The sequence below is a fragment of the Protopterus annectens genome, chromosome 11.part0 (assembly GCF_019279795.1).
Source record: "Protopterus annectens isolate FY-2018-M chromosome 11.part0, PAN1.0, whole genome shotgun sequence".
NCBI lineage: Eukaryota > Metazoa > Chordata > Ceratodontiformes > Protopteridae > Protopterus > Protopterus annectens.
The window spans coordinates 28,243,624-28,266,412 of NC_056745.1; the positions used below are offsets into that span (position 1 = coordinate 28,243,624).

At 38.5% G+C, this 22,789-nt stretch overlaps 1 gene segment (V, D, J or C); it reads right to left on the reverse strand.

Annotated features, from left to right (window-relative positions):
* Positions 1–22,789, reverse strand: part of LOC122814896 — a 145,183-nt gene that overhangs the window by 1,099 nt on the left and 121,295 nt on the right. The window contains 1 exon segment of the C gene segment in view: positions 6,646–6,960. Coding sequence covers positions 6,646–6,960 — 315 coding nt within the window.

The following is a 22,789-nucleotide window of genomic DNA, read 5'->3' on the forward strand; positions in this document are numbered from 1 at the left end:
TTTGCTGATTACAATTATATGAACATACCTGAGAAATGTACATATTCTTTTGTTTGCATGATAGGTAACCATGAAGAAACACACATGACAGCATGGTTGCACACATGGATGATTTATCGGCTTTTTAAATTGTTTGTACCTATTTTGTGTGTCTGTTTTTTGGAGCTTTTCTCCCCAGGACTCCATTGAAAACGGGTTCTTTTAGGCCCAATGGACTATCCTGGTAAACCAACTGCAAATAAATAATAAATAAATAATAAAAGTGAAATGAAACATGAGAAAGGTGATTTACTATATCATAGGAAATGATGTCTTATAGCACAATATGTGTGCCAAGTAGCTGCCTCTGACTAATGGAAGTTATCATGAAATGTTGGTACCGCTACCTGATTTTAAACTGAAATATTAAAAATAGATACATTTGGAACTGGCGTATTTTCTTCTTGCCAAAGAAATCTATCAATCCTTAACATGATGTATTGTTAAGCTTCTAATCATTGCTGAGTCTCTTAGAACTGACACAATAACCAACCATAAATAGTAATAAACTGTCAACATTAAGGCTGCCAGGCATGGGTACTAATACTGATGAAGAAGCAAACCTTCTGTTATCCACTGGTTTAAAACCAACAGTTACACAAACATATTAGTCACATTTACTTAAGAGTCAAGTTGCAGTGTCATTTCTCATTATTTCATAATTACTATACAGAGAGTGCATGATTTTACAACGTTTTATGTTTATTTAGGTATGATTTCTCAAAAACAAATGTGGTGCACTGCTATAGTTTAGTATGGCTCAACTGTTGTCTCTTTCCTCATGCCCTGTTCCCCAGTTCTAATGTCCTACATGTCCGTCTCTTATCACCTCTCCCTTCAGTTATGCCATACCAGGCTTTTACTGTGCAATCAATTCTTGGTGAGTCAGCATAGACTTTTGATGTGACTTCTGATGGACTATGAATTGCCCTTCTAATGCCAATAGCCTTGACCCTTTTGTAAAATTGCGATGGTCATGGTAAAGCAATGTGAGTGCCATCCAAAGACTGCTAGCCCTGATTTTGATGTAAAAATGTGACATACAGCTGAAAGTTCTAGGAGTATTCGCTGTGATGTGCGCGTTCTGTGTGTTATCTATTTTCTCCATCCCCTTTGTCTTGTTAGAGCTACTATTTTAAAAATCATGTTGACAGACCTAGACTTGGGATAATCATGTGAAGAATGTTAGATCATATAACCCTTATGTAGGGAGTTTTAAGCACATATTTGTTTCAAAATGATTGTCTGATGAAGTTCAAATCATGATATTTGGACGAAAGTGCTTACAATACATTTTGAAGTATTTGCAATGTTTACTCAAGTCTACACCTTCCTTTACTTTTTGACTTCTTAGAGCTACTATTTTGCTGCTACCACATATCATGTGTGGTAGTGAAAGTAACTTGGCCCAATGGAGAAGTAGAACAAGCCAGGCAAGGCTTTTTCATAATTGTTCCCTGCCTGGCATGTATAATAGCAATGCCTCATTCTTCAGCTCTGCTCACCCAAGGTGCAGAACGAAGACCAGTGATGTTACCACTGATGTGAAACCATCATCAGGTTTGGTCAAATGCTACATCAGGTGTATCTAATTTTGGAAAATAGCAGGGCTAAGTTTAAGAACCAGTTCACAACTCTTTTGTGTTTTTCTTGTTCATGCACAGAGAGCAAATACCACCAACAAAGATCCATCAAATACTCCTGGTTATGATTTACAAAATGCAGACTAGATAGTACACTAGGGCTCAGTTTGATACATTTATTATTTTATTTTATTTAATATTTGTTTACTGGGAAAGTCCAACTTGGAACAAAGCCAATTTTCAACAGAGGCCCGGGAAGAAACACTCCAAATGCATGTCTTTCTAACATAGGAGGAAACCTGAGAACCCAGATAAAACCCACACAGATGCAGGGGAGACATGCAGACTCCACACAGAAGGCACCCTAGCTGAGAATCAAACTGGAAAACCTCTTGCTGTGAGGTGACAATGCAACCACTGTACTACTAGATAGATAGATAGATAGATAGATAGATAGATAGATAGATAGATAGATAGATAGATAGATAGATAGATAGATGGATGGATAAATGTCAGGTAAAGCCATTGCAGTCTTGTGTCTACTCCAGCACCTGCAGCACCCCTTGACTCTGATACAGAAACTACACTTTATTTCCAAACAGTGAGAAACAAACAAACAAACAAGCAAGCAAGCAAGCAAACAAACAAACAAATAAACAAACAAAAAAACAAACAAGCAAACAAACAAAAAAAAAACAAACAAAACATAATCTTTATGACCAGTGTGGCAGGCTTCCTATATTCCCTAACAGAAAAAGGATGCTAATATAACCCTGAAGAATATTGCAGCATTACTGTTCAAAAGAATCCTTTTATAGGTTCATAGGTAAGTACTAGGCTATTGGCCCAAGGGCCTATGTAAGCCTAGCCAATAAGGTTGCCTGGCAGACGCCACCCATGAAAGTTAATTTCCTGTGCCCCTTTCGAGCAGAGACACAGAAGTGATCCCTGGGGTGTATTTCCTATTTCCCATCCACTCATCAAGATTTTTCTCGAAGATTGCTAATGAGGAACTTTGCTTGACATAGATGGGTAGGTTGTTCCAGAGTACAGGAAGTCTCTGGGAAAGGATTCTATCCCTCCAGCATGTCCTGTTTATTGTGGTGACAAGGTTTAGGTCCCTAGAGCGTGTAGCTCAGAGGGATTGGGATTTCTTTAGGTGTAGAATGTCCAACAGCTCTGGGTTTAACATAGCTTTATATGTTAGGCAGAGATCTCCTCAGAGTAGGCGATATGCTATAGAGTAAAGCTGGAGTTATTTGAGACAGTCAGTGTAGGGCATCTGTTTGAGGCCAGTAATCCTCTTTGTGAGGTACTTCTGTGGCCTTTCCAGCTGCTGCAGATGTCTTGTGAGGTACATTCCAAAAGGGGCGTTGTACTCTATAATGGGTTTAATGATTGCCGAGTAGAAGGGAACAATGACCTCTTTTTTTCCTGGATGAGAACACTTTTGTGATGAGATGTGCCACATAGAAGGATTTCCTGACTACTGTGGCGATGTAATTGTCAAAAAAGAGACTACTGTCCACCTGGGTCCCAAGGTCTCTTATCTCACATTCGGCATTAAGTAGACTGCTGTTTATGTGGTAGTTCATGGGTACAGAGTTTTTACCAAAGGGGATGGTAATGCACTTTTTGGCATTGTGTTTGAGACCATGGCTCTGACACCAAGCATCTGTCTCAGTGAGGCCCTTCTGTAGGATGTCCACATCATTGGGGACTCAACTATGGCTCCTAGTTTGCAGTCATCTGTGAACTTCATTAGCCAGAGGCTTTCTGTGTTAGCCTGCACTTCACAGAAGTAGATACCAAACAGGAGAGGTCCCAGGACTGAACCCTGTGGTACTCTACTTGTCACTGGTTTGCAGTCAGATTTGGAGTCTGCAGCTTTTACAGTGTAGGTTCTGTCAGTGAGCCAGTTGGCAACCTTCTTGTGACGTAGGGATTTATACCTAGTTTAGTGAGTTAGCTATAATTCCAGAATGGGGGATGGTGTCAAAGGCCTTGGCAAGGCCAAGTAGGCTGTGTGAACCACCTTAGCTTCGTCTACGGCTTTGGTGACTGCCTCAAAGAAGTTCATCAGGTTCAGAAGGCATGATCTGCCTTTCACAAACCTGAACTGGGTGGGGTCCAGAGTTTGGAGGTTACCAATGTCTTTGTTTATGAGTTCCATGATGATACGTTCCATGGCCTTGCAGACCAGACTCATCAGGCTAATAGGATGATAGTTCCCAGAATAAGTGGTGGCTCCCCCTTTGTGGAGTGGGATGACTGTTGCTGTGTGCCATTCATTGGTCACAAAGCCAGACGTGAGACTATGATTTTCTGGTCACATGATCAGCAGCTCTCCAGTTCTCTTCACTTTTCTTCATCACTACATGGTCATCATAAGTGAATACCTTCAGAATTCTGCTCTAAATATAAAAAGAATCCCCTCCCAAGTGTCTATGTACGTCTCCCGAGCTACTCTTAGTAGCACGTTACTATGTACGTCTCCCGAGCTACTCTTAGTAGCACGTTACTACGTATGTCTCCCGAGCTACTCTTAGTAGCACGTTACTACGTACATCTCCCGAGCTACTCTTAGTAGCACGTTACTATGTACATCTCCCGAGCTACTCTTAGTAGCACGTTACTACGTACATCTCCCGAGCTACTCTTAGTAGCACATTACTACGTACGTCTCCCGAGCTACTCTTAGTAGCACGTTACTACGTACATCTCCCGAGCTACTCTTAGTAGCACGTTACTACGTACATCTCCCGAGCTACTCTTAGTAGCACGTTACTACGTACATCTCCCGAGCTACTCTTAGTACGTACGTCTCCCGAGCTACTCTTAGTAGCACGTTACTACGTACGTCTCCCGAGCTACTCTTAGTAGCACGCTTACGTGACGCCTCCCGAGCTACTCTTAGTAGCACGTTACTACGTACATCTCCCGAGCTACTCTTAGTAGCACATTACTACGTACATCTCCCGAGCTACTTTTAGTAGCACATTACTACGTATGTCTCCCGAGCTACTCTTAGTAGCACGTTACTACGTACATCTCCCGAGCTACTCTTAGTAGCACGTTATTACGTACGTCTCCCGAGCTACTCTTAGTAGCACGTTACTACGTACATCTCCCGAGCTACTCTTAGTAGCACGTTACTACGTAGTCTCCCAAGCTACTCTTAGTAGCACGTTATTTGTTTACATTATTTATTTATTCACTGGGTGGTTGGACTGTCTCAGTCTAGACCCTTTTCCCTCATGACCAAAGCCTCAAATGACAGAGAAAATGTTATGCATTTTTAGAATTATATGCTATAACTCTGTATATAAATAGGTCCAGTTATGTATTTTACTCTGCTTCTCTTACAGACAACTGTACAGATTTTTGAAGACTGTCAAGATTTTTGCCTCGTATTTTTGGTCTGTTCCTCATAAAATTAGTGTTTTTCTAGCAAATCACTGAGCATTGAAGTCAATAAAGAATGACATACATTAGAGTCTCAGACTTAATAGAAATGTAAATCCTATTATTGTAGCAATGTGCTGGGTTTATAAAAGCAATATTTAAAATCTGTCACTATTGTTCAGCCTTTCTCCCCCCATAATGTAAGGCTTTGCCCAGAGTCTTCTTGCAAATCAGCTCATACTGTTAAAACATATCATTATTTTTTCTGTAATAAACAGGAATATGCAGTAGTAACATGATACAATTTCTATCGATGGCAAAGTTGCTTAAGAACAGCTTATAAGATAAATTAGTATGTACAGTCAGAATATGAGGCATTATTCACTGCTCAGTCATTCTCCAATGCCTGCTTTATTCATCTCAAGGCTGTGTTGAGCTGGATTAATCCTGGCAAATAGTGGGTGCAGGGCAGAAAACTAATCCTTGATGGGATACCAGTCTGTTTTAAGATGCAAACACACTCACATGTGGTGCACATTCTAACAGGCAATTTGGAGACCAACAATTCACCAATGGCAAGTCTTTGAAACAACACAGGAAACCAGAGCTCTCAGCAAATAGCCACTGGGAGAGAGGGACAACATTCAGATTCCACAAAGAAGGCACTCCAAACAGGATCCAAATTAAAACAGCTGAGATACTAGTTCCACAGAATTCTAGTGCCTTCTCTTTGCCAGAACTCCCTAGTGTACAAGGCAAAGTCTAAGAATGCCAAATCAGACAACCAGTAGCAGTTAAGATATCTATACTAATTTTCACTAAATTAGTTAAATTGGTACATATTGGTACAAATGTCTTAAATGGGTCCCTATTAATTCATCAAAGGATCAGATCATTGAATGGCATTTGGATGGCATTTTATCGAACATGCCATTCATCTAACCATTTTGATTGAGATCACATTGCAGTAGGGATTAGGAAATTTGCCCTTTCCCCTCTGTAGTGTGATTTCAGATTTGGTATATATGATTAGTGGGGGTCTGGGGTTTAGATGAACAGTATTTCTGAACCGTTGATAAATTAATAGAGACACGTCCTAAACTCTACATTGTATAATTATGAAATCTAAAGAAGATAAAGTGATAATTGCTTGGAAGCCACTTTATTTTTTGACTCCAGTTACCATAAAGAATTCATATCTTAAACTGACAGAAAATATTCCTGAATGATTATATAACTATTATGAACTTGTACAAAATGCCATAAAATAATATTATACATCTTATGTCCTTGGAATTAATTCACTAAACTAAAAATTAGAGAAATCCTTTAAGTTTAGCACCAGAAAATACTGTATGTATATAAGTATTAAACTGTAAAACTCAGCAGAAAAACTTGCTTTGATCAATACTGTCTGAGTCCATTTATTACAATACAGTAGAAATCCTGTATAGTGATGTCTTTAAACGTAATCATATATTCTGCAGTTTTGTGTTTCACCAGACTGATATATTAATGCCAGTTCTGTGTTATCTTACTATGATGACATTTCTAGAGTTATTATTTGTTCAGACCACATGCAGGGCTCTGTGTATACATTTATTGAAAATGATCTTACCAAATGGATCCACAAGAGTTGCATTTTCCATTGGCTTTGCAGGGTCATACCCGACCATACAGGTATAATTGGCCTCAGTGTTTCTGTCACTCTGAGGAATGTCCAGCTTGCTCTGAGCAGAGCATGACTGATCTGCTGTCACACATTGTGGTTCGGTGTTTGTATAACGTGATGCAGGAACGTCCTCATCATTCTTCTGCCATTTAACGTATATCCCGTTAGGAAAATCACCATTTATCATACAGAGCAGGAAATGTTGCTGCTGATTCTTGTTGGAGAATGGGCCCAAGATGGACAAGGAAGGTGGTGTTTTCACTGTAAGAAAAGGATAAACTGTAATGAGCTACATATGAATATAACAAAGCAATATATATTTTGGCAACATTTCCTTATTTATTGAATAAGCAAGGGATTCTATGAAAAGAGCAAACTCTTTCATTTTTAACTCAACCCTACTTGTTTTATGTCAGTCTCATGGACTGTTGAATATTTTATATTATTATTATTTTAGTCCTGCTTCTTTCAGGGAAACAGAGAAAATCATTCCCTACAAATTAAGTGAAATAACACTTCACAATGTCTTTCTGAGCCACCTACCATGTGTCTCAAAATGTTATTCTTTTGTTTGTCTGTACATCTGTCTGCCTTATAAATCTATTTTTAATATTTATGAGAAATGTTACAAACCTGAACTTCATGGTTTCCCTGAAATATTTATTATAATGTATTTTATCTCTGACTTTTTCTTCACTTATATGCACATAATTCTTCATTAGATTCTCCATACAAGAATTTTACAAAGAAATATGCATAAGATGTGTTGCCATCCTTTAACGTGCTATGGTCCTATTTATGGTCTTATGATAATGACATTTCCTTAAATGTACATTGTACTCTGGACGACATGTCATCCGTGTCATTTACATTATTACTTTCTATCAGCAATACATCCTGCATTGTATGTCACATTCTGCTGTCCTTCCTTTCTGTTATTTCACATTACTTGGTTATCATTAAGTGTTTAGAATTATATAAGCCCCAAATTACCTTTCCTCATTGCATGCTTTTACTGGTTTTCATGCATTTCTATGTCCCTACATTTCTACATTCCAAGTGTAGTATTTTATATATTTTGTGCTGACATTAAGTGACAATGTTTAAGAGTACACCTTCCTTTCCAGAATGCTTCTGATTCTTTACACACTTTATCTATCAACAGTTTTACATAACTGTGCCATTGGCAAAATGGTAACATTTTCTATTTCGGCATTGTCATGTAACATAATGTATTATAATATAAAGTAATATAATATAACAATGTAACATAACATCATGTAACATAGTAATGTATTATAGCATAACAGAGAAAGAGATATCAGGTTTTTGTGCAACTTTCCAATGCCGAAAAGTAATCCTTTAACAATGAGAATGCCAGATTTGTGCCTGCAACTGGAAACAGTTACCTGTAAGAAATGGAACAAAAGTCACAACTCTTAACACTTCACCGATGTTGTTCAAAAGCCATTGATCCTGAAATATAATCAGTGACAAGCTTACATATAATGTGACTTGAATTTTTTTAGTTTTTTACTTGAAAAAAATCCTTAAACATAATAGTAAGACTGTGTTGTTTGATGCTGCAATCTATCTATCTATCTATCTATCTATCTATCTATCTATCTATCTATCTATCTATCTATCTATCTATCTATCTGTCTATCTAACTATCTATCTATCTATCTATCTATCTATCTATCTATCTATCTATCTATCTATCTATCTATCTATCTATCCATAGGTTCATAGGTGTGCACCAGTCTAACAACCATTGCGGCCTTTTTTAAGACAAACCATGCATCCCAAATCTCTGACAAGTTCTGGTACCATTGGTAAGTGTAAGCAGAGGCTTGGGAAATTAAATATTCATAGGCTGCAAGTTTCCATCAGAAATGTGGGTGCTGATCTAGGGATGAATTTCCTGTTCTCCATCCATTTGTCCAAGCTGCACTTGAATTGGATTAGGCAGGAATTCTGCTTCACATGGATGGGGAGCCTGTTCCAGGGAAGGGGTAGTTGCTGGAATATATACCTGTCTCTCCAGCAGGTCCTAATCATATCTCAAGCATAATTAAAGTCTTTAGAATAGGTAATTCTGGTGCTGTTTGTTTTCTGGATATGCCGGGGGTCCATCAGAGTGGGGTCTGACAGTGCCTTGTATGCCAGGCATAGATCTCCACTGAAACATATGTAAGAGACGGAATACAGGGATAGAGCTTTGAGGTGGTATGCATAGGACATGTCATTTATGATCTGCATTCTTTTAGTGAGGAACCTTTGTGGATGTTCCAATTGTTGGATGTTCTTAATTAGGTACATACCAAAAGGTGAATTGTACTCATCGATAGGGCTGACAAATGTTGAACAGAGTGGAACAAAGAGTTCCCTGGACTTAGACACCATACCTTGGTTTATAAGTTGCACAACACAGAATGATTTCCTCATTATCATAGACTCAGGATGGTCACAGACTAGATAGCTATCTATGTGTGTCCCCAGGCTCCTGACTACTGAGTCGACTCTTACATGTGTGTTGTCAATATGATAGTTTCCAGGGGTAGCTGACTTTCCAAAGTATACTATTATGCATTTTTGGGCTTTTATTTTCAGTCCATGGCTCTGACACAAGTTATCTGTCTGTGTCAGCCTCTCTCGGAGAACATTAGTGTTTCTGGGGGATTCTATGACAGCTCTTAATTTGCAATCATCTGCAAATTTGGACAGTCAGATGCCCTTGATATTGTCCTTGATTTAGTAGAAGCAGATGCCAAAAAGGAACAGTCCCAGCACTAATCCCTGATAGACTCTGCTTGTGACTGGCCTCTTTGTAGTGGTGGACACCCCAATTCGAACTTTCTGGGTCTATTTTGCAATCCATCTGCCTATCCACAGGGTGACATATGGGTTTATATCAAATCTCTTGAGTTTGTCAACAATGTCTGAGAGTAGTGTTTTGTCAAAAACCTTGGCCTGGTCAAGGCAGACAGTGTTAACTGTTTTGCCATCATACGTTGCTTTGGTGACCTTCTCAAAGAAGTCCACCAAGCTGAATAGGCATGACCTACCTTTGATAAAACCAAACTGAGATAGGCCATGTGTCTGGAGGTTTCCTATGTAATTACTCATCAATTTCATGATAATTCTATCCTGCTTCCCCTTTCTAAAATCCTTGAAAGATATATCCATCCACAATTGTTCCACTATCTCTTACAAAATAAGCTAATCTCCAGTACGTAACTTGGATTTTAGCCAGACCACAGCACCTCTACTGCATCACTATCATTTACAGACACTATCACTAAGGCTCACAACTACAATAAACTTCTATCTGCAGTATTTCTAGCTCTATCAAAAGCCTTTGACATGGTCTCTCACAGTGACCCCCTCAATCAGCTTTCCAGCCTGGGTCTAGTATCTCTAGCTATTCAATAGTTCTCTACCTATCTTGCCAACAAGCAACAAGCTGTAAAATGCCAAGGAACCATCTCAGCATATCTTCTCACTTCCACACGAGTCCCACAAGGATCCATCCTTGGCCCTGTACTATTCAATATTTTTATCAATAAGCTGCATTCATTTTTTTGTAAAGACACCTTGATTTTATTTATTTATTTTATTTATTTTACATTATTTTATTTTATTTTACATTTGTTGACCAGGCTAGTCTAACTGGATATATGTCTATTTTCACTAGAGGCCCGGGGAGATAAGCTCCACTAAGCAGATAAAACACTAAACAGGAATAGCAACAAATGCAAGTTAAGACTGGAAAGCACTTTTTATATAGCAGCTTAGTGATAATATAATTAACATATTTTAAAAACAAGACAAAGTAAAAGAAAAAAAACAAGCATTTATAAGGTAGAAAACATGTTAATGCAACTGAGAGCTTGCTAAGCAAGTTCATACTCTGTAGAGGGTTCCTAAAGAAAAATTACGTTACAACCAACTTTAGGTAGCTTACCAGTCCTACTTATTGAAAGAAAACACAAATTTATAAGGTAGAGACATGTTCATACATTAGAAAGCTTGTTAAGCAAATTTATACTCTGTGGTAGTACCCAAGAAAGAGTAAGCACAGAGTTAAGGTAACTTACAGCTTCTACTCTCTGAACATCCAGTGAGCATAGGTGGAAGGGGATTGTTAGTCTGCGTTAGTACATGGCATAGCCAGTGAGTTTTAAGGTAAGCTTTAAGTTGCTTTTTGAAAAGTGGTGTTGGAGAGAGAGATGAGAGTTCATTGGAAAGCCGGTTCCAGATTTTTCCCACTGAGTTGGAGAACAGAGAGTCCCCCACCTTATTACTGGATTTATTGGTAAGGCTACTAGTAATTTATCTGCAGAGCGTAGGGTTGTGAGATTTTTGTAAGGAGAGATAAGGCTAGTGAGTATTTGAATGTTACTAGGATGATAGAGGATCTTGTGGGTGATAATAAGTTGTTGAAGCTGAAGCTGATTTTGCTTTTCAAGCCATCCTAGCTGTTTTAGGTTGTGACAATGATGAGTTCTAAATAGGGAGCCAGTGGCAAATCTGGCAATGTTATTATAGGAGGTTGCCAGTTTGTTGAAGTTGTTTCTGGAAAGATTGGTGTAAATGGGTGAGGCATACAGGAGGGTGGAGATAAGATGGGTATGGGCAATAGTATTTCTAGCTAATGGTGTCAGGAAGGGTTTAATCCTGTATAGGGAGCCTAGTTTTCTGTTAACTGATTTAATTATAGTGTTGATTTGTCTGTCAAAGTTAAGGTAATGATCAATTGTTACACCTAAGAGTTTGGTGGTTGGGTTGGGAGATATGACAGTGCCATTATTGGATATACCTGTGAAGTCTACTGGGGAGGGCTTTTGTGTAGGAGTGAATAGCAATAATTTTGTTTTTTTGGGGGGGTTCAGGAAGAGGCATCACTGTAGGAACCAGTTTTCAACTATGTTAAACACTTTTTGAGTGAGGGACTGGAGTTCATTTAAGGAAGTAGCAGAGCATATTAATGTAGAATCATCTGCATATTGTATGCAGGTAGCCTGAGGACATTTACATTTAGATCATTGATAAAAACTGAGAATAGGAGAGGGCCCAAAATAGAGCCTTGAGAGACACAAAGGGTAACAGGAAGATGTGTGCATAGATTATTATCCCAAAGGACAGCTTGTTGCCTATTTTCTAAGTAGGACTTTAACCATTGTAATGCCTGTGTATCTAGTGAGAGGGATTTAAGTATATTTAAAAGTAGCTGATGATTAACCATATTGAAGGCCTTTGAGAGGTCAATAAAGAGTGCAGAGGATAGCATATTGTTATTATGATTTTTGTTAATGGAATCAGAAAAGGACAAGAGAGCAGTGGTGGTGATGTGGAATGGCCTAAAACCATGCTGACAGTTAGCTAGTAAGTTATTTTGAAGTAAGTGATCTAGCAATTGTCAGTGGATGCATTTTTCCATGATTTTTGCTAAAGAAGAGAGTAAGGCTATTGGGCGAAAGTTTGAGAGTTCAGTTGAGTTACCGCCCTTATGTAGTGGGATAATATGGGAGATTTTCCAGAGTGATGGGATGGTTCCTTCAGTAATGGTTCTATTTATTAGGATGGAAATGGGATAGGCTAGAACCTTAGTTGCTATTTGCAGATATTCAGCTGGTAGAAGGTCAGCTGAGAGGGTGCATGGTTTGAGTTTTTGAAGAAGGGTGCAGATGAGGGATTTTGGAACTGGTTGTAAATGAAATGAGGGAGGTAAGCTAGTTGTGGAGGAAGGCATGCTTGCGCTAATAGGAGGTAGAGAATTAGCTAGAGATTGGACAGCCTCAGTAAAGAAGGTATTAAAGGCATCAGCAATATCATTGGGATTGTCGTGGGTGGTGCCTGATGGGGTAGGTGTTTTGGAGTGCCCTGGGTGTAGGAGTCTGTTAATACCTATCCAGAACTTTTGTGGTTTGAGTTGATGAGTTTGCTGGAGTTGAAAGTAAAAGTTTTTTTTTTTGTCTAGAAGTATAGATTTTTTAGTAGCATTTCTCAGCTGTCTAAAGTTTTGATGATCTGTTGGGTTTTTAGTAATTCTCCATTTGGCCCTGATTTTATTTCTTAGTAGGATTTTATGTCTATTCTCTTTTGTGAGCCATGGAGAAGTTTTGGTCCTAGTTCTGATAAAGCGAGTAGGGGCATGGCCGTCCAATATTTGTAAGAATTTGGCGTTAAAGTATAACACTGCATCTTCTAGTTGGAGGTGTTTTAGGGGTGACCAATCACATGCCTTAAGTTCAATTTGGAAGCTTTCTGCGTTAAAATTTCTGTTGTTCCTGGTAGTTCTATAGATGATTGGGTTGGGGATATTGATTTTTTGTCTAATTATATAGGTCAGTGAGTGGTCACTAATGTCATCAGGGAGGGTGCCTGCTTTGTAGGTCAGAGGATGACTATTTATTAGAATCCATTCTAAGGTGCTTTCTTTGTTGTTGGGTTTATAGATTCTGGTGGGGGTGGTAATTGTTTGGGAAAAGCCATATAGGTTTATATGGGTAGTAGGTTTGGCTGAAGTCCAGCTATTCCAGTCTATATTAAAGTCACCCAGCACTATGGTCTCTTATGGGAAGCAGGTTGAGAGCCAGTTAAGGATATTTTCAAGGGTGCTGATGGTACTGCCAGGAGGAATGTAGGAGCATATTATGTAGATGGATTTGCAGGCATTGATCTGAAGTTTAGTAATAAGGATTTCAGCATTAATATCTGAAGGTAGTTGTGCATCTAGTGAAGTAAATTGTAGCTCTGATTTGTAAAGAATTTCCAGCACCCCACCCTTTTTAGTTTTGCAATATGCAGATGACTCTACCATCATCTGCTCTTGAAACACCTTAACTCATCTCCAAGAAATCAGTCAACAAGCTGTCATCTCCATTGAAACCTGGCTTACAACAGCACAACTCCTACTCATCCCCTAAAAAACAAACTCCTGCTCTTTACCCCAAAAACCTACACCCCTAACAAAGCATCTTCCAAAATCTTATTGGCAAATGGCACTGAAATTGAGTTAGTCCACCACTCCAAACTATTAGAAGTCATAACAGATGATAATCTTAAATTTGACCTCCACATCCAAAGCAATATCAAGAAAACACATCAAAAACTAGGCATACTATACAGAAACAAACATTTTCTGAGCACACCCACAAAAATTACTCTAGCCAAAACCCACATTCTGTCCTCCATACTCAATGGAGCAGCAATTCTAACCAGAAAAATGCATAAAAAACAAACTTAAAAGCTGCTACAACTAAATTGCCAAGTTTGCTACCAATTCATCCTCCTTTACCCATCACTGCAAAGCTCTGTATACCCTTAGCTGGCTGGAACTCCCCCTCCACCTCTCCAACATTCAACTTATAACAATACATACAATCATACACAAACCATTAGCCTGCCCAGCTCTTACCCCTTTAATCAACATTTATTTCCCTAAAAGAACTCTTAGATTGGAAGACAAACAACTTCTCACCATAAATAAACCAAATAATCCCCTGACAAAGCCTATACTTGCACTCAGTAGCAAAATAAAAATGGAACTTGTTACCTCTAACCACCATAACTATTGCTGACCTGCCCACCTTTAAATGCTCCCTAAAAGAACACCTTACAAAACATTGGACCTGCTCCTGTGTCAATCCTGGCTGAACTTTCTCACTATACTTCACTCACCCACATCGACCTAGATCACACCTCACAAGCCTCTCCAGCCTCCTGCTCCACTCCTTTTTATTTCCTCACTAGCTTACCTTATTTAATTCATCTCTGCAGACCTGTCCTCATTACTCACCTAAGCTACCTGGAGATGCCTTACCTGCACTCCTTATAATCTCCTTCTCTCCATCCTTCCTTCTATAACCATAATATGAACACCTCTCTCATACTAAGGCATCACTCAGTTTTCCCTCACTGTCTCTAATCATGCAATCTCTGATATCCGTTTAACTATCTTAGAATTTCTCAGGTCTCATTTAATAATCTGTGCAACAAATAATATGACTATTGAGTTGTTCCTCACATATTGCCTTCAGCTTTGACTACTTTTCATTGCATTCTGCTATGAAACATATATTCTATGTTTTTTCTTATTACAGCATTGTTTTTCACTCTTATGTCTGTACTGTAACATGATGCTTTGTGATTTAAAATATATCTACTTGATTTTTGAAATATTGTGATTGTGGAGCTTTTCCCCACCAGGCATCCACTGAAAATGGTCACTTTCTGGCCCAGTCGGACTTTCCCGGTAAACAAATGTCAACTAGATAAATAAATGAATAAATTAATGTCATGGTTTTGCATATGAGAAGAGTGAGGCTTATGAATCTGTAGTTTCTAGGGTCTGTAGATAGCCCACCTATGTGCAGAGGAATGTTGACTGCTAGTCTCCATTAGTGAGGTAGGAAACCTGTTTGGAGGCTATGATTAAACAGCGATCCCAGGGGTCCTGATAGATCACATTTCATACTATTTTGAAACCAGCCTGGAATATTGTCAGTGCCCACTGATGCAATGTTCTTGGCCTTGTAGAGAGCATTGAGGACCTATTCTTTAGTGATAACAGGGGGAGTTATACTTGATGCTATTTCCTGGCGGGGAGATTAGAGGGGAGAGGGAGGTAAAGTTAGAGCTGAATTTCTTGGCTATATCTTCTGGCTGTCTCCCGGATCAGTTCCACCAAGTCTTTTGGGTTTCTAGTCCCAAGTCAAAGTACGATTAAATGTCATGAAATTAGTATTGTTTCAATATTTGATGTTCCAAAGACATGCATCTGGAGCATTTCTCCCTGGGCCTCCACTGAAAACAGGCTCTGTGGAACCTAGTCGGACATTCCCGGTCAACAAGTGATAAATAAATAAATAAATAAATAAATGATGTTAGCCAGAAGTGCTCTTCGCAGCATCTGCAATGTGCCCAGAACTCTTTCTGCAATTCATATGTAATTACATATATTGGTAACATATCTAAGTACAATTGTAAATTATTTTTTATAAGACCCCATTCCTCCTACTACTATTGAAACTGCCTGGGTGTTTTTCTTCCACATTGTCCACATTTCTGCCTGTAAGTCCTAGTATTTTATGAAATCCCAATCCCTCCGAGATACACGCTCTAGGGACCTAAACTTTGTCACCACAATAAACAGAACATGCTGGAGGGATAGATGCCTGTCCCAGAGACTTCCCATACTCTGGAATAAACTACCTATATATATATATCAAACAAAGTTCCTCATTAGCCCTCTTCAAGAAAAATCTTGATGATTGGGATTGGATGGGAGATAGGCAATTCACCCCGAGATCACTTCTGTGGCTCTGCTCGACAGTGGCACAGAAAAATAATTTTCTTGGGTGGCAAAAGCCAGGGTACCTTTTTGGCTGGGCTTGTATAGGCCCTAGGGCTGATAGCCTAGTACCTACCTATGAACCTATGAACTTTGTGTCTCTCTGTACATAAGACACTGTAGTCACTGGATGTGGTAATTTCAGTGATCAGTACTACTTTTGTCCTTTTTTCATGGACTACTATTTCTGATTTTCTTGCATCTGTTTTTTGAACTGTCGGTAATGGGTGGTCCTATGTGAAATAAATGTCACTATTTTCTGTGATGCTTTGTGTTTTATGTTTCCAGTGTTTTTCAGCTACTTCAGTATTATAATGTTTGCACAATTCCCAATGCAATGGGCTTGCCACATTACTATGCCTTTCAGTGCACAGTCCTTCTGCTATTAGTATAGTCAGCAATGTGCAATTGTTTCCAATTCTGTTTTACAAAACCTACATTTGTCTTTTTCTTCCACATGTTCAATGGACTTTGTAAACCAACTATATGTAGTCCACTATCCTGGGCTGCCAATATTAACCTTTTGTCTTTTGGTTTAAATTCACCTCTCCTTAACCATTCCTGTGTTTGATCCTGATAGAGATTGATCCAAGTGTTTTCTGTACTTAAAATTCTATTTATGCATTTTCTACATTTCATGCATTCTCATCTAGTGTTCACCTTATATTCTTTCTTTTGTTTTTTTTTGGCACATTCAGTTGCTGCCTGATTTTTATCTACTTCTGGTTTGATTTCCATTCCTGCTTGACACTGATATGCTTCTGCTAAACTAAACAGTCATCTTAGACATATTTTCCTTATGTTTTAAAACTTTCTATATATTTGGTTCTTGTGAGGTCAGCAGATATGGATGCAGTCCTATGATTGCAGAGCTACGCATGTAATCAATTTCAAGAAGGCTCAATCCTCCTTCAGAATGGAGAATATATAATCTTGGTATACACTGATTTTTATAAATCATTTGATAAGGTTCGTAGATTCATAGGTTATTAGGCTAGTGGCCTCAGAGCCCTTACAATCCTAGCCATGTTAATCCTGAGTTGCCTCATTTGTTGTTGGTTAGACGGATGTAATTCATAGAACGAGTCTTTGATAAACATCTGCTACCCTTGTCTATGAGGGACATGGGTGAATTTGCCATCTCCCTTCCATTTGTTCAGGTTGCACTTGCATAGGGTCAGTGAGGAGCTCTGCTTCATATGAACTGGAAGTTTATTCCAGAGTAGTGGCAATCTCTGTGAGATATATATCTCTCTATGTTCTGTTAATGTCACAGGCTAGGCTAAGATCTCTAGAGCGAGTGACTGTTGTGACATTTGACTTGTGGATGTGCAACATATCCATCAGGGCAGGGTCAGAGACTGCCCTGTAGGCCAGGCACAAGTCGATGCTCAGCAGCCTGTATGATACACAGTACAGTGACAGGGCTTTCAGTCTACCCATGAAAGTCAGGGTTTGGAGACCCTGTATTTTCTTGGTGAGAAACCTCTGTGGTCTCTCCATTCACTCAAAGTATCTGATGAGGTACATGCAGAAGGGAGGATTGTACATTATTAATGGTATGATGAGGGTCAAGTGCGGTGTAGTTATAACATCTTTAGACCTGGATGTGATACCCTTACTTATGAGATGTGCAACATAGAAGGCTTTCCTTACCACTGTGGAAATGTCAAAAATCCAAAAAAGCAGTTGCCACCACTTTGAGAAAGTATTTATTCGTCTCTGATATAAAACCAGCAGGTAAAACAGCAGTTAAAACAGCAAATAAGATCCAAACCAATGTGGAAATGTGGTGGTTGAAGTTCAGATTGCTATCTACATATGTTCCCAGATCTTGCACCATTGGGTTTTATACTTCGGGAGGGTGCTGTCAATGTTGTAATTAACAGGGATTTCTGCTTTGCCAAATGGATAAAAATTAACTTTTTTATGTTTTATTTTAGACCATGGCTTAGGCACCAGTCAGGTGACTGTGTTAACTCCTCCTTTTTATGTTAATATCATCAGTGCACTCAATGATTGCACCTAATTTGCAATCATCAGTGAAGTGGGTAAGCCAAATGCCATCTACTTTAGCCTGGACGTCTGAGATGTAGATTCCAAACAGTAAAGGACCGAGCACAGAATGTTGTGGTATGCCACTGGTGATTGGTCTACTGGTAGAGGTGGAGGCACCAATTTTGACAGTATGTGTTCTGTAGGTGAGCCAATTGTATACCTATCTAGTTACATAAGGGTTAATCCCCAGCTGGGAGAGTTTCTCAATGATATCTGAGGGGGGATTGTGTCAAAAGCCTTGAGTAGGCCAAGATAGGCAGTATGCACTGTCTTACTTTCATCCAGGGCTTTGGTGACTTTCTTGAAGACGTCTACTAGGTTTAATAAGCATGATCTACCCTTACCAAAGCCATACTGGGTTGGTCTAGAGTTTGAAGGTTTCCAATGTCCTTGTCTATAAGGTCCATGATGATTATTTCCATGGCCTTGCAGATGAGGCTGGTTAGACTTATGGGTCTATAGTTCCTTGGGTCGGGTGATGGCCCCCCTTTGTGCAAGAGGATTACTGTTGCTGTTCTTCACTCTGCTGGAATAAAGTCAGATCTCAGGCTATAGTTAAAGAGAGTGCTAAGTAAGTTCACCAAGTCCTGTTTGAGATTGCTTAATAATTAACCTGGGATGCTATCTGCTAATACTGAGGCTGTGTTTTTGCCCTTGGTAGTGCAGATATGATCTGATCTCTAGAGATACTAGGCAGAAGACTGGTGTCAGGTATGCTTTGGGGTATGGCTGGTGGGGACAGGGGGGGTGAGGTTTGCGCCAGATCTGTCAGGTAAGCATGAAACATTTTTCTGGTTTTCATGTCCAGCTGATTCAATACCTTTTGAGGCCAATCAGTCACTCCAAAACTGTAAGCTAGGACAGGAAGAACAAATTGGTTTATACCTTGGACTCTGTTCCTAGATGTCAGAGCTGTTTTCAGTATTAATTTTAGTCTTCTAAAATATTCCTTACTAAGTTTTATTCACATTTGTTCATGTTTTATTGTTGATCCTTCATCAATTCCCAAATATTTATACACTCCCTCATGCGAAAGTTCTTTTACATCACATTCTTGTCCCAAACTGATGTTTTCTTGGTGCTGTAGTTTTCCTGCTTTAAAGGTTGCTTTTGCACATTTATCAAGACCAAATGACATTCTTATATCATCTGAGAAAGTCTTGACCACTTGCAGTTGTGCTTTCAGTTCCACATCTGATGAGCTATACAGTTTAAAATCCTCCACAAAAAGAAGATGTCTTTACTCTTTGTTGTTTTCTCAAAACCAAATTGTAACCATGACATAATCTGTTAAATAGACAGATTAATGGGTTAAGGGCAAGACAAAGGAGCAGCGGTGACACAGAGTCATCCCCTTTGAATTTTTATCCCTGGAATAATAATTTGTCCTTTATCACAGTTTAACTGCAAAGTGGTTTGCCACTGTTTCATGGTCAGACAGCAACTGAATGTACCAGAAAATTAAAGAAAGAATGTAAGGGGAAGGATCCGATGAGAAGGCAAGAAATGTGGAAATTGTATAAATATAATGCAGGTACAGAAAACTCTTGTCAATCAGGACCGAATGCAGAAATGGTTAAGGAGAGGTGAATGTAAACCAAAAGACAACAGGTTAATATTGACAGTCCAAGATAGTGGACTACATACACATTGGTTTACAAAGTCCATTGAACATGTGGGAGAAACAGACAAATGTGGGTTTTTGTAAAACAGAAATGGAAACAGTCACACATCTTGTTGCAGGTTGTGATACAGTAATGGCAGAAGTACTTCATACTGAAAGGCGTAATAATGTGGCAAGGCTGTTGCATTGGACATTGTGCAAACATTATAATATTTAAGTAGCTGAGAAGCACTCGAAACATGAGCCACAAAGCATTATAGGGAATGATGAAGTTTATATCACATGGGATCACCCAACACCAACAGTTAAAAAATAGATGCAAGAAAAACAGACATACTAGTGCATAAAAATAAGGCAAAAGAAGCATTCATAACTGAAATTGTTACACCCAGTGGTTACAGTGTTTTATGTGCAGAGAGACACAAAGTCATAAAACACCAGGATTTTCAGGCTGAAACTAGGGCAATGTGGAAGAAAGATACCCAGACAGTTCCGATAGTAGTAGGAGCAATGGGTCTTATAAAAAAGAATTTACAATTGTACTTAGATATTTTATTAATACTTGTAACTCCATATGAATTGCAGAATGAATGAGATTTGGGAACATTGTGGCTGTTGTGAAGAGCAGTTTTGGCTAACATCAAAGATTGAAACAATGCTAGTTTCATGAACTTTAATCATACCCTTACTTAGGAATGGGGTCTATTCCCATTATGGAACTAGAAACCCAAACGTCTTGGAGAAATTAAACCTTAAGAATTATCTCATACCCAAAGCTTGATATTTAAAACTGGCAAGAAATCATTGCTACATAACTGCATTTTTATTTTCAGTGCAAGTCCATATCTGGTTCAGTATCTTACAGTGTGGAACTGGCCCTTTATATTCAGTGCATGTCCATCTCTGGATGAAGTAGGTCATGGTGAAAAACACTGGCCCTCTTATCTTCAGTGTATATGCATTGATCATTTAGTAGCTCATCATATGACACTAGAGCCTTTTTATTCAGTGCCCAACCAACAATTGTTCAGTAACTCCCCATATGACACAAGAATCTTTATATGGAGTACACATATGTACATGTGGAGTACACATATGTATATGCGTGTGTCTCTGGGTGGGTATGGGTCAGGGAGGCGGGTGTCTCATGGTGTGAGTGTGCATTTGCGGTTTCTTACCAGCATAAATCATGTGACTCAGGCAGTCAATTTAGGGATCTGGAAATTTGTAAGTTTGTAAACAATGGCTATCAGCTAGCTAGTTATGACATTTTTACTAACTATAATCAGAATACCTCTGACCATTATGATCATTTCAAAGCAAGTTGTTGCTCTCGAAATCTGAAGTCTAAAGACTAACTGGCTAAATTATTGAGATTTTTTTTTCAAAGAGACTCAGCTTGAAGAAAGTTCAGATGGATGCCTTGGAATTAGTCAGTACTCTAAGCTATTTATCCAAAGTCCTTTTAATTAAATCTCCTTTCCCCTTTCTGCATTAAATAGACAAATCGAGACATCACTTCCTATTGGATCCAACTCTTTGGTGGTCTGTGACCCAGTGTACAGCCTTTTTCTGTAACAATCATTCCATTAGTCCTAAATCAGTATGCATTTGATGAATTGGGATTTTGAAAAAGAAACAGTGTGGTGAGTGTTGAAGCTCAGATAGGTAAGCATCTGGAACTGACTGAAAAATGCATTTATCTCAGACTGTGTATGGTTGTGGACTCCAGGTGCTGGTTTGATGAAGACTCTTTTTATCCTAAGTACTGGAAGGTTAGAGAACATTTGTTGAATACTTTAGATGTTCATAGATAGCTAAGATGCTATACAAATGAATACTTCTTTTAATTCTTCCAGGAACACTATTCAAGAAGGGAAATGATGGCTTATCTGTAAAAAAAGAAACAAAATACTATTGAAAAGACATGTCAACAAGATTTGTTTTCTTTCCTTTGGAAACTCAAAGCTTTTGTTGCCTCCTGTCTGCCCCACAGCTCCAAACTACCCATGATCTGGCAGCTACTGCTGGAGACAGAGTGATAACTCACGAGAGAGATGCTGTCTCTGTGTATATATATATATATATATATATATATATATATATATATATATATATATATATATATATATATATATATATATATACATATATATCTATATTGAGGGTAGGGATCATGTAAACATAAACATAAATGCAGTGCTAGAGCTATGCTTCTCAGCTTTGTTATATTGGTGGCTTTTTTCCATCCTATATTGTTCTTTCCCCAGTTAAATATTGCAAATAAAGAATAATAATGCAGATTAATGTGAAACTGCTGTTTTGAGCTGCATAACAAAATCTTGTGGTTTGTCTTGGTATCTGTGTATAGATATAGATATAGTATTTTAGAAGAAAATCTCTGTAATTTTGTACAGCTATTTTATTTACAGTACTTGTTTACTAAATTAATATGAAAAGACACTGGATATAGATGGTCTAGTTAGGTTTTATCAATTTTTTTAATGGTTACACATAATTGTTCTAGTTTAATATTAATTATATCTACCCCCTAAAATGGATGGGCTAATTTTGGAACTGGAAGTTAAAGAAGTTTGTTTTGACTGTATAGTGTGTAGTTGTAAAAGCAGTACAGTAACACCCAACAATCACAGACCCCAATCAAGGGAAAATAGGGGCCACATCTTTTTAGCATTAAATATCAGATTTGTTTTTGTTTTACACTTTAATTGTGCAAGATGAATAATATTAATTTTATTGTGTTTTAATGTATTTCTACTGCATAAATACACAGAAGAACAAGGCTCCACAAATACTGTAAGAGTGTCCACGCATCTGGTTATGGGCACTAGTCTGGTAATAAGCATCTGTCCTTTGTAGATAGCAGTCTTGTTAGGGACCTCTCTCCTTCTTATAGGTATTAGGCTGGTTATGGTGTTCTGTTAAATCTGTTACTACTAGTCTGGATTTGCCTGGTTGGTCACACCCTGGTCTTATGTTCCAAAACAAATTTGTCTCAGACTTGTGGCAGTGCGGGGTCATGCCTGTTT